General features: G+C 42.5%; 1 protein-coding gene across 3 annotated transcripts in view; it reads left to right on the top strand.

The window, feature by feature from the left end:
• The window catches only part of IL12RB2 (interleukin 12 receptor subunit beta 2), a 74,292-nt gene extending 58,817 nt beyond the window's left edge, over positions 1 to 15,475 (top strand). For all 3 annotated transcript variants that reach the window (XM_054691802.1, XM_037501061.1, XM_037501062.1), the window contains 4 exons: positions 2,809 to 2,946; positions 6,512 to 6,602; positions 9,458 to 9,557; positions 13,811 to 15,475. In XM_054691802.1, coding sequence (XP_054547777.1) covers positions 2,809 to 2,946; positions 6,512 to 6,602; positions 9,458 to 9,557; positions 13,811 to 14,341 — 860 coding nt within the window. In that variant the 3' untranslated portion in view covers positions 14,342 to 15,475. The remainder of the gene's footprint in view (positions 1 to 2,808; positions 2,947 to 6,511; positions 6,603 to 9,457; positions 9,558 to 13,810) is intronic.
• Positions 15,476 to 16,123: the final 648 nt, after the last annotated feature.

Below are 16,123 nucleotides of genomic sequence, written 5' to 3'. Positions count from 1 at the left end.
TCTTATTGATAAATGAAACCTGTTCCCTATCTTCTGAGAGTTCAGCCTACTGAAGGAGATGGAAAAGGACCCAAAAGCTGTAACCAAGGACTGACAGGCACCTATTGCGTTGGCAACCAGAAATCGCTAGCAAATTCACAAGAGTAGTTTCTGGAAAGAGGTAGAGGGCAGTATGTTGAGGAGAAGGAAGAAAGGCACCAGAAGAGAGGGGTGCCACAACAGCAGAAGGAGAATGGAGTTCTGAGGAGGGAATCCCATTTCACCTCTCTTGGCACTGTCCGCCAGGTACATGCAGAGTGCAACAGGAACCATAAGGAAGGGCATGGCCAGGACAGGAAAGAAGAGGTGTACAACTGGGATAGGGCCCAGGCATCTGCATTCCAGTACGTTTGGCAGGTGATTCCAGTGTGTAGTCACTGCTAGGAATCGTGTTGCTGCTGCCATGTACAATGGCAAGCATGCTCTTCCTCTGACCTACACGTTATACTTTGTTTCTTCTTGGCTCCCTTTGCCAACAGACTTTAAGCATCATGAGAGCAGAAGCCAAGGCAGTTTGCTTGCCTTTGTCTCTCCTGTATCTATAAGACAGTCAGACACACAGTTGGTGCTTAATAAAAATAAGTATTTCTTGAACAGCACATGGGTGAATACTGCCCTACATTTTATTAAACCAATGCAGATTGTTAAGTAAAAACTAACTTAAAGTAACAATGCAGATATTTTGCCTGGTACATTTTGACCTTACCTGCAGCCTTTCCTTTGATTGGCAACTATCAAGTCTTCCTCAGCTAGTATCTTTGTCATTTACCTTGTGTCTGATGTTTCAGATGCCAGGGTTGAATGTCCTCCTTTATCTCTGCTAGAGATCTTGGCCTAGACCTAGGCAGCAGAACTAGTATTTCCTGCATGACTTGATTTCTTGTTCCCATTACTCAACCTGTTTTGCCAAAACTGCTGACACCATCACCCTCTTTACTGCTCCTACTCCCCCCATAGCTTTTATTTTTATCCATCAAATACATATGTGTATGTGTGTATATGTCAACTTGTTCAGCCCAGCACACTATTCAAGTCCTTACCTTTAGTTCCGTAATCTCATTTCACCCCCAGAGCTGAAGATGCCCTCACAAGTTGGATGTTTGACTCCCTGAGGCTTGCTGATGTTTTGCTGCAGAAAGTTGAGCAGAAGGTCTCTTCAAAAATGAATTTTTTTAATTCTCTGCCTTAGGAAGAAGGCAAAGATACTTTTGAGTTTAATTATATAGCCTAAGTCCATGCAAGCAAGCAATTTCATCAGGTTAGAGTAAGACTGGAAATTTTCCACATGGTATTTTTTTCTCAACAGGATATAAAATATAGAAATTGCTATGACAGTTGCAGCTGTTAAATTATGTGCCCAGGCCTCAGTGACCTTGGGTGGAATAGATGTAGTATGACAAGGCTCTGTCTTATTGGTCACCCAACAAGACAGGGTGGGAGTATGTAAAGGGTCTGTTTTTTCCTGCTAGATGGTGAACACTTTGAGGCAGATTCTATGCCTTGTATATACTTATTGCCTTGCCCAGAGCAGATACTCAGTAAATATTTGTGACTGTCTAAATAAATTCAGCATATGGTTAGCATCATCTGACTTGCCTTGGGGTTTGGGGGCCAGTAAATGATGTTGAGGCATAAGGCTAAGTTTCTAGTTTCTGCATAGATCACCAGTATGGGTGCAGATGTGACAAGTAAGCCAGCAAGCTACCCTTGCCAAAATTCTGGCTTTGACTTTACAGTCCTCCGCATCTTTTTTTGTTGTTGTTGTTAAAGATTTATTTATTTATGCATACAAGAACTGGGATATAGGCCAGAGGTGTGAGGGGTGAGAGGATTCACCAGAGACAGAGTGGGGAACACAACAGGCAGATTGACCGAAGTACACTGCTGAGGGGAGCAGCGCACGAGTCAGAAGAGGTCTGTTGAGCCATGTGGGTTGCTCCCTGGCTGGCCTGGTGATCCAACTTGTGCTGCAGAGGCTGCAGACAGCTACATAGGTTGCATCTTAACCCCTTGCACCACCAGGGAGGCCCCCTCCCCATTTTTTGAGGGTCACTTCAAAACACAGCCAGCAAATCACTTAGGGAGAAGATTGCCTATTTACTGGCTACCATCACTAATACTTCTCAGAGGAGAAAAACAGTAAAATCTTCCTTCTAAGGACCTAGAAGGGGTGTTAAAAGTATATAGAACTGATATATTAGGCTTCAGCTGCCAAAATTAAATACCGTTGCTCTAATTTCTAGATTTTATGTCAATTTGAAGCAGATATCATATATTAAGCTCAGTATCCAGAGCCAACAAAAAAATGGAAAAATGAAATGAATACATGTTACTTAAATGTCTACTTCATTAACTGCTCAATTCAACTTTCTTAAAAATTCCATTGGAAACAATTTGTATCTTGAGTTTCCTCCCCAGGAGTTCTCAAATATATATGATAAATGCTGGGAACAGAGTTATCAGAAATAAAAGGAGTAACCACAGCTAAAGAATTTCAAAGCAAAATGATAAAAAATAATTCTTTCAAAGGAATTTACCACAGAAAAAAATACTTAATTCCTTTGATGGACTGTGAAGTGAGGATTCCATAAATTCCATAAACAATGACAGGGATTGTTAAAGTACTAAGTACTAATGAATTAAGACTATCTTAAATCAGCAATGTGCTTTTCTATTTCAAATTAAAGGTATCATTAACAAAAATGAATAAAAGCCCATATCCAAATATTTCCTATAATACATGCCTCACTTCCTTTCTCTTCCTTTCAGAAATTCCCTACAGGGCATCCCCAAATTCACATCACATAACTAGCCTGCAACCCAGAGTGACATACATCCTGTGGATGACAGCTCTGACAGCTGCTGGTGAAAGCCCCCAAGGAAATGAAAGGGAATTTTGTCTGCAAGGTAAGAAACAACTTTTAAAATGGTGAGTCCCCCCTGGATTCCTACAGGGACAGATATCCCACTACATTTGGCACAGAGATGATCAGATTGTCTTTAATCCACTCAATGGTACCTTGGTCATGACATTTTGGTCAACCACAAATACGACACAAGTACAACAAAAAAAACCACACATATGACAGTGGTCCCAATGGGCTCCACCATCTAGCCTTGGTGTGTAATAACTGTACTTCCTAGGTTTATGTGATCCCTCTCTGTGACGTCTACACAATGAAGTCGCCTCATGGCGCATTTCTCTGAATTGTGATGCATAACTTACCACCTCTTTGCTGTTACACCTTTGCACTTGCTGTTTCCCCTGAGTGGAGTACCCTACCATTTCACTGTGTGTTTGTAGACAGTGTATACTCATCTTTCAAAACTCAGGGTACAGGTTTCCTTCCTAGGAAGCCTTCCCAAGAGCACCGCTAAATCTCCTTCATAAAGCACTATATCTGACTGCTTCCTATTCAAAATTCTGAGTCCAATAAGTGGGGACTAATAATCTGTTTTTCTCTATCTTTATGGTCTAGAATGGTTCTTAGCACCTAGTACTTGTTCATTAAATATCAGTTCAGTGAATGATGAGAATTATCTCAATAATAACAATACAGGTGTTGCTTATCAGCTAGTTATCACAGATCAGTCACTGTTAAGCCTTCAGCATACTCTTAGTTTGCTGAATCTGCTATAATAAAATACCACAAACTGAGTAACTTAGGCAACATAAATTTATTTTCTCACAGTTTTAGAAGCTGGAAATGAGTTCAGGGTATCAGCAGAGTTGGTTCCTTCTGAGGGCTGTGAGAATCTGATCCACGCCCCTCTCCTTTCTTTTGATGCTTTGCTGGCAATGTCAATGCTGGGCATTCTTTGGCTTGCAAATCTCAGCCTTCATCTTCACACTAAGTTTTCCTTTTGTGTGTCTCTGTCAAATGTCCCCTTTTTACAAAGAACCAGTCATAATGGATTACTCTAGTCTGTTTTTTTTTTTTATTTGTTTGTTTTGTTTATACATGCACTGGGTACAGTCAGAAGCGCGGGAGGGTGAGAGAATTCGCCAGAGCCAGAGCGGGGAGCAGAGCAGGCAGAAGGACCGAAGCACACTGCTGAGGGGAGCAGCGGGCGGCAGGAGAGGTCTGCGTGCCATGTGGGACCCTCCTCTGGTGGCCGGGGAGCAGCCGGGGATCGAACCAGCGCCGCAGAGGCCGCGCGCAGCTTCGCAACCCAGCGCTCAACCACTGCGCCACCGGGGAGGCCCTAGTCTGTTTTTTTTTTAAGATTTATTTATGCATACAAGAACTGGGGTACAGGCCAGAGGTGTGGGGGTTGGTAAGCGCATTCACCAGAGACAGAGTGGGGAGCAGAACAGGCAGACTGACTGAAATACACTGCTGAGGGGAGCAGCAGGCGAGACAGGAGAGGTCTGCTTCGCCATGTGGGTATCTCTCTGGCCGGCCGGGGATCAAATTCGTGCTGCAGAGGCTGCGGATTGCTTCAAAGTGCTGTGCTTAACCCCTTGTGCCACCAGGGAGGCCCGGATTACTCTAGTCTGAACTAATCTTAACTAATTACTTCTGCAATGACCCTGTTTCCAAATAAGATCACTTTCTGGTGGAATGGGATGGCAGAGGGTAGAACTTCAAAATGTGAATTTTGTGGATGGGAAGACACAATTGAACTCACATAACATGCAGTTTTACTCATTTAATCTTGACCTCAAATCATGTAAAGAACCTGCTTTATGCGATTTTACTGAGCTACACTGCCAGGCACTCCATATGAAATAAATTAGGAATGAGTTATTAGAATGCCCTCTGAGGTACAAAATGATCATCCAAGGTTATGGAGGTTGTAAACAGCAGAACTACAAATCAAATTCAGATTTGAGATATACGTATATGAGTAAGAACCCAGCTAACATGGCTTTCCCTCCACCAGCTAAGTACACCATTCTCTCTGGCAGTGCTCATTTGCATCTGCTGCAGGCATTATACAAGCTGTTCTTGCTTTGCGACATAGAATCTCAAGTTAATCATTTAGGACTTTGGTATCCTCTGCTAGGTATGTCCCACTGGAAAAAATTGATAAGCCCTTGCCCTTTTCTCATCTCCCCAGTACTCTCATGAAAATTAATTTGTTGCAATTAATAGGATTAAAGAGTCAGCATATTTCTGCTGGTGGTACTCCAGATTTGTCCCATCTGCCCAGGAAAGGAAGGCCGATGATGATGAAATTGTCAGATTGTGCTGACAGTGTAGGGTTGTAACAAGGCTGCCTACTAACGCGGTCCTTCCATGCTGGTAACACACATTTCACCTGGTTAGCAGGTCTCTAGCCTCTCCCCACTGCTCACCCTTACACCCACCCTGTCCGTCACTCTTGTTTGCAAGATCCTCAATGCTGACACTCCACTTTTTGTGGAAGAACCACCAGTAGTTCTTCAAATACCCTCAAATTGGAATTCACACAGCTTTGTTATCAGATCCTACATGATCTGGTCCAGTTCGCCCATTAGCTCATCCTCTGCCACACACTGATCATTTGTATTTGAAAGCAAAGCAAACTACCTATAGTTGCCCAGACTACCTATAGTGCTGTTTCCATCCTTTTCATGGTTCTCTTTGTCTGAGTTTTTCTAACTTGTTCACTTTGCTGATGACTCCCACCTGCCCTTCAACTTTAAATTTTTGATAACTGATTTTTTATAAAACTTCCCTGAGCCCCTCGCGAGGCCATTTGCCATGCTGTTCTCTACTACACTGCTTTGTCCATGTCCATTTTTATGCATATCCCCTGGCATTGTGGATTATTGTTTAGATGTTTACACATCTGTCTTCTATACTATACTTTCACCTTAAGACAGTGGAGCTCATGCCATATTCATTTTTCATCCAGTACCAACAGGGCCTGCTACATGGTTAACTAGATATTGGAAGAACTAATGAATGGTTCTGAACCGATAGTCAAGTCCTGAAATTTTTTTCATAGGATAGAATTGGAATAATTTCAAAGAGCCTAACTAGTTAGACACCTTATCCACGATTTGGTAAAATTAATAGCTACTGTTTCTTGAAGGCCTCCTTTGTTCAGAAATATTGTTATGAGCTGCAAATACACCATCTCTGATCTTCACAGCAAACTGCAAGGTAGATATATTCATTCACCTTTTAGAGATCAGGGATCTGTAGTCCACCAATCACACATCAACTAGGGCAGAGTCAGGATTCAGGGCTCCTCATTTTCAAACAGTGCTTTATATGTCCCCCCGACCCCCCCCCCACACACACACACCCCTTCTGCCCTGTTACAGGAAAGAGCTTCTCATAGGACTGGGGCTCCTCACTAAGAACAGAATTTGGTCCCCTTAGGGCTTCTTCTCCCTAAACTGAGTAGACAAAAATGAGTTGCCCTGTGCCTGAGCCTCGCTTACCAGGAGCTGTGGATAGGACTCAGAGGCTTTACACAACAGATTTTGATATGGTCATTGAGGATAACACAGTCACAGTGTTTGCTAACTTTTCAGGTAAAGCTGACTGGATCGCATATTTGGCACCAAGCATTTGCATTGCTGTCATCACAGTGGGCATTTTCTCAACACGTTTCTTCCGGCAAAAGTGAGTTGGTTACACCTGCCAATTTGGTAAATGTATTTTTTAAAATGATATTAGTTGTTGCTATGGGTGAAAAAATGGGTATTCATACATTGCTGGTGGCAGACCATACTGAACTTTTAGGGGCAGCAGTATAATTTTTTTTTTAATATTATACCTTTGACCTACAAATTCCTAGCTAGAAATGTATTGTAAGTGTACTGCAGGTATATACAGGTATTTAGTGACAGGACTGTTCACCCAAGTATTGTTCACAAACAGAAAACAATTTGAAAAAACCTAAATGCCCAATAATCGGGATTGGCTAACTAAATCACAATATTTCTCATGCTCTGTAGCATATTATAATCCATTAAAGATGATGTAGGAGAAAATTAAAAGGTATAAATAGTTGCTATATTACATTTTAAAAACTGGTTGCAAAATGTGCTTTTATTTTATGTACAAACATGCATGAAGATAGATCAGTTAGCATTAAATTTGGTTGTACGTAACATAAAAGCCAAACCAGCACTTAGACTAGCTTAGTGTCTCACTCAGGTGAAGAAAGGAAGCTCAGGTAAAGAGCAGGGGCAGGGCCTCCCCGGTGGCGCAGCAGTTGAGTGCTGGGTTGTGAAGCTGCCCGCAGCCTCTGCAGCGCCGGCTGGATCCCTGGCTGCTGGCGAGGGTCCCGCATGGTGTGCAGACCTCTCCTGCCGCCCGCTGCTCCCCTCGGCAGTGTGCTTCTGTCCTTCTGCCTGTTCTGCTTTCCGCTCTGGCTCTGGTGAATTCTCTCACCCTTCCGCGCTTCTGACTGTACCCAGTGCTTGTATAAATAAATAAATAAATCTTTAAAAAAAAAAAGAGCAGGTACAGTAGCTCCATATGGAGACACAAGGGCCCTGGGCAACTCCTTTCTGTGCCACTCTCCAGATACTGGCTTCTGGCCCCGCGTTCACCTCAGGGTCCAGTGGCTGCAGGCCATCATGCCTGTGTTCTACAACTTGGGGGAGAAGGAAGGAAGGTGCCCACTTCCCTTTTTAGAAACCTTCACAAGGAAAGGAGGGTGGCTAGTGGGCAAATCAGGAAAAGGGAGTCAATTATGTAATAAAGGACAGAACTGGTCTTTTAGTGTCAACTGAATGTAGTACATACACATGTCAATGTATAGTGTACACACCTGAAATTTCTATGTTGATGCTATGTTACTTCAATTTTTTAAAGTGAAATAAAAAGAAAAAAATCTTGGGGTTAAAAAAAAAAAAAAAGAAAAGAAACCTTCACAGAACAAGTCATACGTGACACTTTATCTCATTGGCCAGAATGTGATGAAGTTAAGGGGGCTTAAAATTGTGGTCTTTTAAATGGACTCTCAGCAATCCCCCAAAGCAGGTTCCTCTTCCTTAGGAAGGGGCAGAAAAGGGTGTTGGTGGCAATTAACACTGCCCCAAGGATAGACACCAAAATATTAACGTTGGTTATATATCCGAGGGTAGACTCATAGGTGAGTCTAGTTTTTAGTTCTTTATTCTTAACTGTTATTTTCTAACATTTCTTTGGTAAACATTTTGTAAAAAAAAAAACTTTAATGTTATTCTATATAAAATTTTCTTCAGATGTTATGTAATGTAAGAGGCCAAAAGAAAACTAGTTCAAAGTCATCCTACTGGCCATTGAACTTGTCGGAAATTTTTACTGAGGCTCCCATGTGTGACAGATACTTCAAAGTAGAGTTCCCTTTTGGTAGATTTTGGAAAAGTTTAACTCAAAAATTTGAGTCAACTAGAATCATATGCACCCTCTTCAGGAAAATGGTGTCATTTAGGATGAAGGTTAAGCTGCTGTTAAAAAATAAAAGGTCCCCAAAATACAGTGATTTTAATAAAATAGTTTATTTCTCTCCCACATTAACAGTCCAGAGGGAAAGTGCTCCAGCTTCATTGGCAGCTGTGCTCCACAGGTCATATAGAGACTCAGTTTTCTTCTGTGTCATTGGCCTGCCATCCCGTGGGCACTGACCTCATCTGCTTACATTTCTTTAGAGAAAAACTGATCATATGGCCACATTTCTTGCTGCTCAGGGGCTAACCAAGTCCCAGAGGCTTATCATTCCTATTAAATATCAAAGCTTATTCAAGCCAAGTCTTTTAAATTTTTCATACAGGACTTGAATTTAAAAAAGTCAAAATATTTGTCACATGCATTCTTAAGAAATAATTTTAGAATTTTTTCTTTCCACATCATGAACATTATAAACTCCTTTAAAATTATTTTTTTAATCCAGAAATATAGAATGAAAAGACCCATATTTCCTCTGATCAAATACAACAATTAACAGTTTGTACATTTCCCTGATACTTTTTTCCTGGCGTATTTTTACTTAGCTGTATTCAAGCTTTTATACCACTTGTATTCTACTTTCTTTTTAATTTGAGCATAATAATTTACCTGTTATTACAGACTTTTAGTAAACATTCTAGTTAGCTAAATAATAAGCTCCCCAAGGGTAGAGACCATGTCTTTTTGTTTGCTATTCTGTCCCTAGCTTGTAGCACTGTGCTGGTCATATATTAAGAGTTCAGTTAATGTTTGCTGAATGAGGGCATGGCAGGATAGTGACAGATAGCTGAACATTGAGCAAAAGTACTGTAGTTTATTAGCAAATTGCAAATGGTTGCATCACGATTCTGTCATTTACCCGAACTTCACAGAAAACTAGTATAGCCTTGGATGATGCATCATCTTTCTCCCTTGGTGTTTATATTTTACTTATATTTGCATGCAAAATAATCCCTGCACTGAAACCACTGCACTAAGAACCTGCTTCCCAGCCACCATGTACACACGTGATCAAATGTCACTGTTTTCTTTGTCTATAGGGCAGCTGCTCTCCTTTCAGCCCTCAGTCCTCAGTGCTGTAGCAGAGAAATTCCAGACCCAGCAAACAGCATGTGGGTCAAAAAGTGTCCCATTGCAGAGGTACGTAAAAAGCGTCGACAGGCAGTCGATAGGGTTCTAGTGATCACCACATAAGTTTGCCCTTGTAGTTACGAGGATACCTGGGTGCTTAGAGCCTATGGATAAGCCAGTCACTCATGCTGAGTTACCATCTGAGTCATCACTCCATGCAGAGGAATTTTCTGGAGCTTATGACCCAAAGACTTCACAGCTTATCATTCCTCTCATGCTTTAAGGTCCCCTCAACTTACTTCAAAAGAAATAAAAAGTATCTTTGCCATTTACCATGCACTAGCTTGGGCACTGACTCATCCAAATTCAAGAGAATTGAAGTTTTACTGTGACATTCCCAGTCCTGTCTGAACATAGAACAGATAGAGCCTAGTCTGTTTTGGTTTCGGCAGGAAGCCAGAAAGTTATTTCACTGTACAAGGAAAAGGTTTTAAAGAAAGAACCATTGCAGTGGCAGATGAGAGCGAGCTGAGAGTAAACCAACGAAGGGAGCTGCTACTGGGCAGTCGAAGGAGGTGGGAAAAGCTCAGTGTGGGCAAGATGATTCCTCTCTGGTGGAGGATCTCGAAGTTGAAAGCATTTGAATATGAAATAAGACAGCTTTTCGGGGGAGCAAAGAGGAAAAATGTGATCTACCAATATTCTTCCCATTGCCTGGGGCCTTGGCAACCCCAGTCACCTTTCCTAAAACTTTACAAGCCTTGTCCTCCAAGACTCTTCTCTTCAGTTACCCAGTCCATTCTATCATCCATACCTTTCCTCAGGTCAGAAGTAGTGGTACCAGCCTCTTCTCAGGAAAAGGGCTGGTTTCAGTAGGAATTCAAGTCACCGCAATTTAGGGCCTTTGTGATAAGGCTTTGATGTTTACTATGATGGTGGCTCATCCATGGGCAACTTGCCTGACAATCTGAATCCTAATTCCATTCTCTGTAAAATAGAAATTGACAATAATGCCTTAAAATGCCATTTGAAATACATGGGTCATAGAAGGCAAAGGCCATTCACTTTCTTCACAGGAAGATTAATACTAGAAATCTCCTTTCTATTGAAGGAGTTTATCCTTGTTAAGTTACAGTAGCAAGAACAGTAAAAATAAACCATATTTTTATATTTATAGTACTTGTACTATATATTAGCTAGTATATATATGTATGCTTTAAATTAATACAAATATTTCACATACATAATTATAATTGTAGTGTGTGTACATACATGTATATATACACATACACATGTATATATATATATATACATATATATAAAACTTTGTGTGCCAGGCACTTTAAAAAACATTTTCCATGCATTGATATGTAATCCATACAACAGCTTTATGAGGTTATGCTGTTGCTGAGACACAGGACTAAGTAATGTGCCCAATGTTAGTCAGCTAGTAAATGGTGAATCTCAGGTTCACATACAAGGAGGATGTGCTATCCATGACACTATACATCCTAAAGGACCTTGAAACGAGGGTAGAGGGTGTGTTTCTAGCAGCCATAGCTCTAAGCTGAACAGACTAGAGAGGTGCTTGTAGGCTGGGTCATCTGGAGGGCACTACTTGACAGCAATGTGGGGATGCTCTGTGGAGATGCACTCGTCACAGATGCCACTGCTTGTGTTAGAGGGGATCCAAGTACCAGCTAAGCTTTAATCTCTCTTCCAATGCTGAGATTCCACAGTCCTGTGTCCTGAAAGCCTGAAATAGCATGGTGGGAACAGCCTTGGGTCAGTCACGGACACCTGGCTCCCAAGCTGTAGCTTTGGCATCATGTGCTTTGTTTTTCTGTCTGGGCGCGAGGGGATAGAGAGGCATCCAGAGCCACTAAAGGGCCCAGAAACAACCTAGAAAAATGCTACAAAAGACACACACAGAGTTAGAAAAGAACACTGGGAGAAGGTAACTGAAATTATCACACATAAGCCTGAAGTTGTATAGCTTAAGTATGTTTACTGCAGTATGATAGAGGACAAAAATTTGGTATTGTGTAATCTGGAAACCTATATATGTTACATATAAAGCGGATATGGTAATTGCCTCTGGATAGGAGGTTGGGAGTGAGAGAGTCAATTTTCACAATATATTCCCTTTGAGCTTTAAAAAGATGTTTTTAGTGTTCATATATTCTTCTTGCAAAAGTAACTAGTAAATTAGAACAACAACAAAAAAAACACAACAGCTTAAATGTGGCCTCTGCAACGAAAGCCTTGAGACAGCTGCAGAACACCATGTCACTTGGTCCTTAAAGTGCTCTCCAGGTGACAGACTGGGGCAGATATCAGAAACACAGTCATCTTGATTTTTACCTCCAACAAAATATACTTTGACTTCTCAGTCCTTATGTCCCCCTACTGCTTCTTAGGATATCTGGAAGGTCTTAAAACTCATAAGGAAAATGCCATACAAAGGGGGTCACTACAGTGTTAGCTATTTTGAGGTTGTAAAAGCTGAAAGTTGTATATACGAAGTGCCTGAACTAGTGGTGGTCTAAGAGGCCTTGCCCCAGGACCGCCAGGCAGAGGGCCTGCTACTTTGTAAAAGCTCCAAGGAGCAGCCTCTGTCAACACTGCCAAAGCTTTGGAAGATAGAGTGAAAGTCTCACCACATGAACGCAAGCCAGTTCCACCCTGTGTAATCACTCCTAATCTGTGGTGGCGGTGCTTTGGCAGCTCTGCTTCCCAGAGCTGTTGGCCACATTCCAAGCCAGACCAATTTGCCAGGATCAGTTTGGGTTGTGATTGGAAGATCCCCCAAAGAGAAACACACATGTACCCTTTAGCTTGTCAGGGAGGGCCCTTGCAGAGGTCTGTGTTGTGCACCATCATTTACTATTCAGATACTTGTCGTGCTCAAAGCAAGGGAGGGGACTTCAGACGCCAATCCAGACCAAACCACTCTTGCACAACTTGGCATTTGATGGATGCAGAATCCAAAGGCCAGAGAAGTTGATGGAGTTTTCCCAGGCTATAAAAGTGACCTAGTCCCCAAGGCTTGTCCTGCCTCAAGACTATTATAATTTATTGTTATCCTCCCCTATGACATGGTCCCTGCTCAAAGATGGTTTAAGAACATGTACAAAAAAAATAAAAATCAATAGCATACAGTATCATGTGCCAAGAACCTAGTGGGCTTAACTGTTTTAAGAGTCCAGTGAAGGGACTAAAAGCACTTTGCGAAAGAGAAAGGAGTTAAAGGAGACAGTGCTGCCAACAGAAGCAGGGTGGAGGCTTGCAGTGGAAATAAAGTGTGGTGATGGCACTGAGAAAATGAGCGTGTCCAGTAAGACTAGATGAACAGTGTGGCTGAAATAGCAGTTTCTGAAGGGAGCCGTGGGGAGGTGGTGGAAAGTGCAGGAAACTGACTGCCAAGCTATGGGCAGCAAGCTTTCTTCATTGGTAAGTCTGAGTTGATAAAGGATTTGGGGCTGTGTTTTTGAAAGATTATGCAGTCAGTGTGAGTTTGGAGGATGGAAGGAGAGCCTAATAAGGCCTATTAAAAGAAATGTTAGGAAAGTGCCCAGGACTTTGATTCAGTCATCAGGGAGTAAGTTTATAAAGGAATGGTAGTATATATTGAAGAGCTAGTAACCGATGCAATGGTGAGGAAAAGAAAAGTCAAAATTAGCTATAGAGAAAATAGGATTAAAAATGTCTTCCAAAAAATGCTATTCACAGAAGGGTCTTTAAGAGCAGAGCAGATAAGGACATCACCCTGCCTAACTCCTTTGAATAGTTGTATCAAAGCCCAAACTCGTTAGCATCCCTTAAAAGGCCTTTCATCATGTGACCTATTTCCAGCTCCCCCGTTTGCCTGTCATAACAACTAGCAGATTGCAGAATATTCCAGTCCTCCTTGCCCACCACTTCCCTATTAGAAAATACTATACAGCTCAGGATTCAGCTCTAATGTGACCCTTTCAGGATCTTCCCCGCCTTCTCCCCGGAGAAGCTGGTTGTAGCTAGAGGGCAGGCAACCAGCTGTGCTTTACATCCCAGAGGAAAAGCACTAGTGCAGTTTGACTCACAGTAGAAAGTATGGCTGAAGGTTGAACTGAGCAATGAATCACTCTTGACTGGGGGTTCTGAGGAGTCCATGGCTTTTGCCTATCTGCCTCCCTTTCTTTCACCTTGCAAAGTCAAAGGTTCAAACATCTCACCTTGAGCTGACTAGGTAGTGCAGACTGTTGAGGCTCTTTGGAACCCTGGAGAAGTCGATTATCAAGTTTACTTAATAGTAACATGAACCTCTTGCTGTATCTTCTCAGGAGAAGATGGTCCATTTAGACAGGCTCCTGACAGCCTGGTCCACCTCTGAAGAACCTGAGCCCCTTGTCATCAATGAAGTCCTCAATAAAGGAATCCCAGTCATCAGACCTACTCATCGCTCCAACTGGTCAGAAGGACAAGAAGTCCAAGGTCACTGTACCTCTGAGGAAGACACAGGGTACTGTGCCTCCAGTCCACCACATCCAAGAGCTCTCACAACAGAGACTCAGCAACAAGTGGACCTATACAAGGTACTGGGCTGCAGGGGCCCTGACTCAAAGCTGGGAAATGTCCCCTTGAAGGCTCTCCCTGTAGACTACCTTCCCACACAGGAGGGCTACTTACCCTGCAACACAGATCCTCTCCCTTCACAAGAGGAACCCATAATAGACCCTTTGGAAGAACTACAGCCTCAGCACATCTCTCTCTCCATTTTCCCCTCAAGTTCCCTTCACCCACTCAACTACTCCTTTGGTAAGAAGTTGACTCTGGACCAGTTAAAGATGGGTTGCGACTCCTTTATGCTATGAGAGGCAAAGCTTGAGCATGGAATGTCGGTGTGCCCACAACCAGCATGGCAGGCTCCATCTACCCAACCCTGTGCCCAGTGGTCACTGCCTCTGGATATAGCTAAGGATAAACAAGCCAGCCGGGTGAATATCTGGAGCTGAGAATGACTGTCACCAGAACCTTATTTTGTCTTGTCCGGAGCCTTAAGATTACATCCACTGCCAATCTAGAGACTCCAACTTTCTTAGCTATGCTGGCGAGAAAGGGAAAGTGGAAACCAACTCTTATTAGCACCGACAACCAGTCCAAAAGACCATTCATGCAACAACTATTTATAGAACCCCTACTACACACCAGGTACTATTATGTCTAGATCAGTACAGTCCAGAACTTTCTGCAATAAAGAAATGTTTATACACGTGCACTCTCTACATATATCTGCTACAATACAGTGGTCACTGAACACATGGTCTATTGACTACTTTGCAGTGTCCAATATGACTGACAAAGTGAATTTTGATTGTAATTCTTCGCATGGCTAATGGCTACTGTATTAGAGAACACAGCTCTAGCCTAAAACACTAGAGAGAATTACAAGGAAGTTTCATACATCAACCTAGTTTTACTGATGAGGACATGGAAGAACCTGGTGAACACCAAATTGAGTGCCCCGAGATAGTCATGATTGCCCTCATTTGTGCAAGCCTAAAATTGTATTTTTCTCCCCTAAAAAGCATTATTTTGCCTTTACTCCCTCAGTGAATCAAGAGCAGCTCAATGATTTCTTCTGTATCTTCTAAGGGAGCTGGCCTAAGGTTCTGACCCCATCTTTTTCCTACCGCGGCTGGCACTGCCTTCAACAGGGCTATCTCAGAACTTAAAACAAGAGTGCACTCAGTCCCCTTTTCCTGGAGTCATCCAGCATTCCTTCCTTGTGGCTAGTCCTCAGACATTCAAGTTGCGCCTGAAGATACCTCTTTCCCAAGGCTGAAACTTCAAATAGGATTCACGTTTCACTCCCTGCAAACCGAGGCCTTTGGCTTGTCAATCTTCTCTTGCCCATCGCCGTCTCTGCCTCTTCACTATAGGCACTTCTAAGCTGGTGGATGTCTTGGTTTAAATGCTAGCAGTACCCTTCCCCAAAACAGGAAGAAAGGTCCAAAAAGTTTTTTCTTAAATCTGCCAAGCTGGGGCAACAAGTGGGGGAATAGGGGAGAGTGGGAGCTATTGCTAGTTTTCCCTCTGCGCTCTAGAAATTAAAACGAAAAGCATTTGCTGTACTTGTTTTATCTTGATCCATGATTCCTGGCATTCCACATTTTCTCCCAAGCTTCCTTTGAAAACCTAAGCTCCATCCTCATCTCTATTCTACTGTATTTAGCTGCTGCAAATCATCGCCACATGATCCTTGCTGCTTCAGTGTTGGTTTATCTTCACCCAAGACATGCTAGCCCTTGTTTGACAAGGCTACCTCCTCGGAAAACTGGCCAACGTATTACCAATGGCAGTTCCTTTTCTCTCTCACAATGGTTTTCCTTCTGATTACCTGACAAACCAACATAGTTACTCTTCCCCACCCCTCATCCACCTTACCAAAGACCCAGTTCCCAGTTTCCCTCTCCCTTCTCTTAAAGGCTAGGTGAGCATTTGTATTTCTTAGGGTATGAAAGAAGACAAAGGGGGCCTTCCTTGACTTAGAGGCTCCTTCTGGGATGTGGAGGCCTCCTCAGTGCTCTCCCAGCAGCATAGCCACACCGATATTTACTTCTACTGGATTGTGAACAGGAAGGCAAGGACTATGG

The sequence above is a fragment of the Talpa occidentalis genome, unplaced genomic scaffold, assembly GCF_014898055.3.
Source record: "Talpa occidentalis isolate TD23 unplaced genomic scaffold, MPIMG_talOcc4v2.1 talOcc4.9, whole genome shotgun sequence".
In the NCBI taxonomy this organism is placed as follows: domain Eukaryota; kingdom Metazoa; phylum Chordata; class Mammalia; order Eulipotyphla; family Talpidae; genus Talpa; species Talpa occidentalis.
The sequence above is the reverse complement of the archived record's forward strand: the minus strand, read 5'-3'. Positions and strand labels throughout refer to the sequence as shown.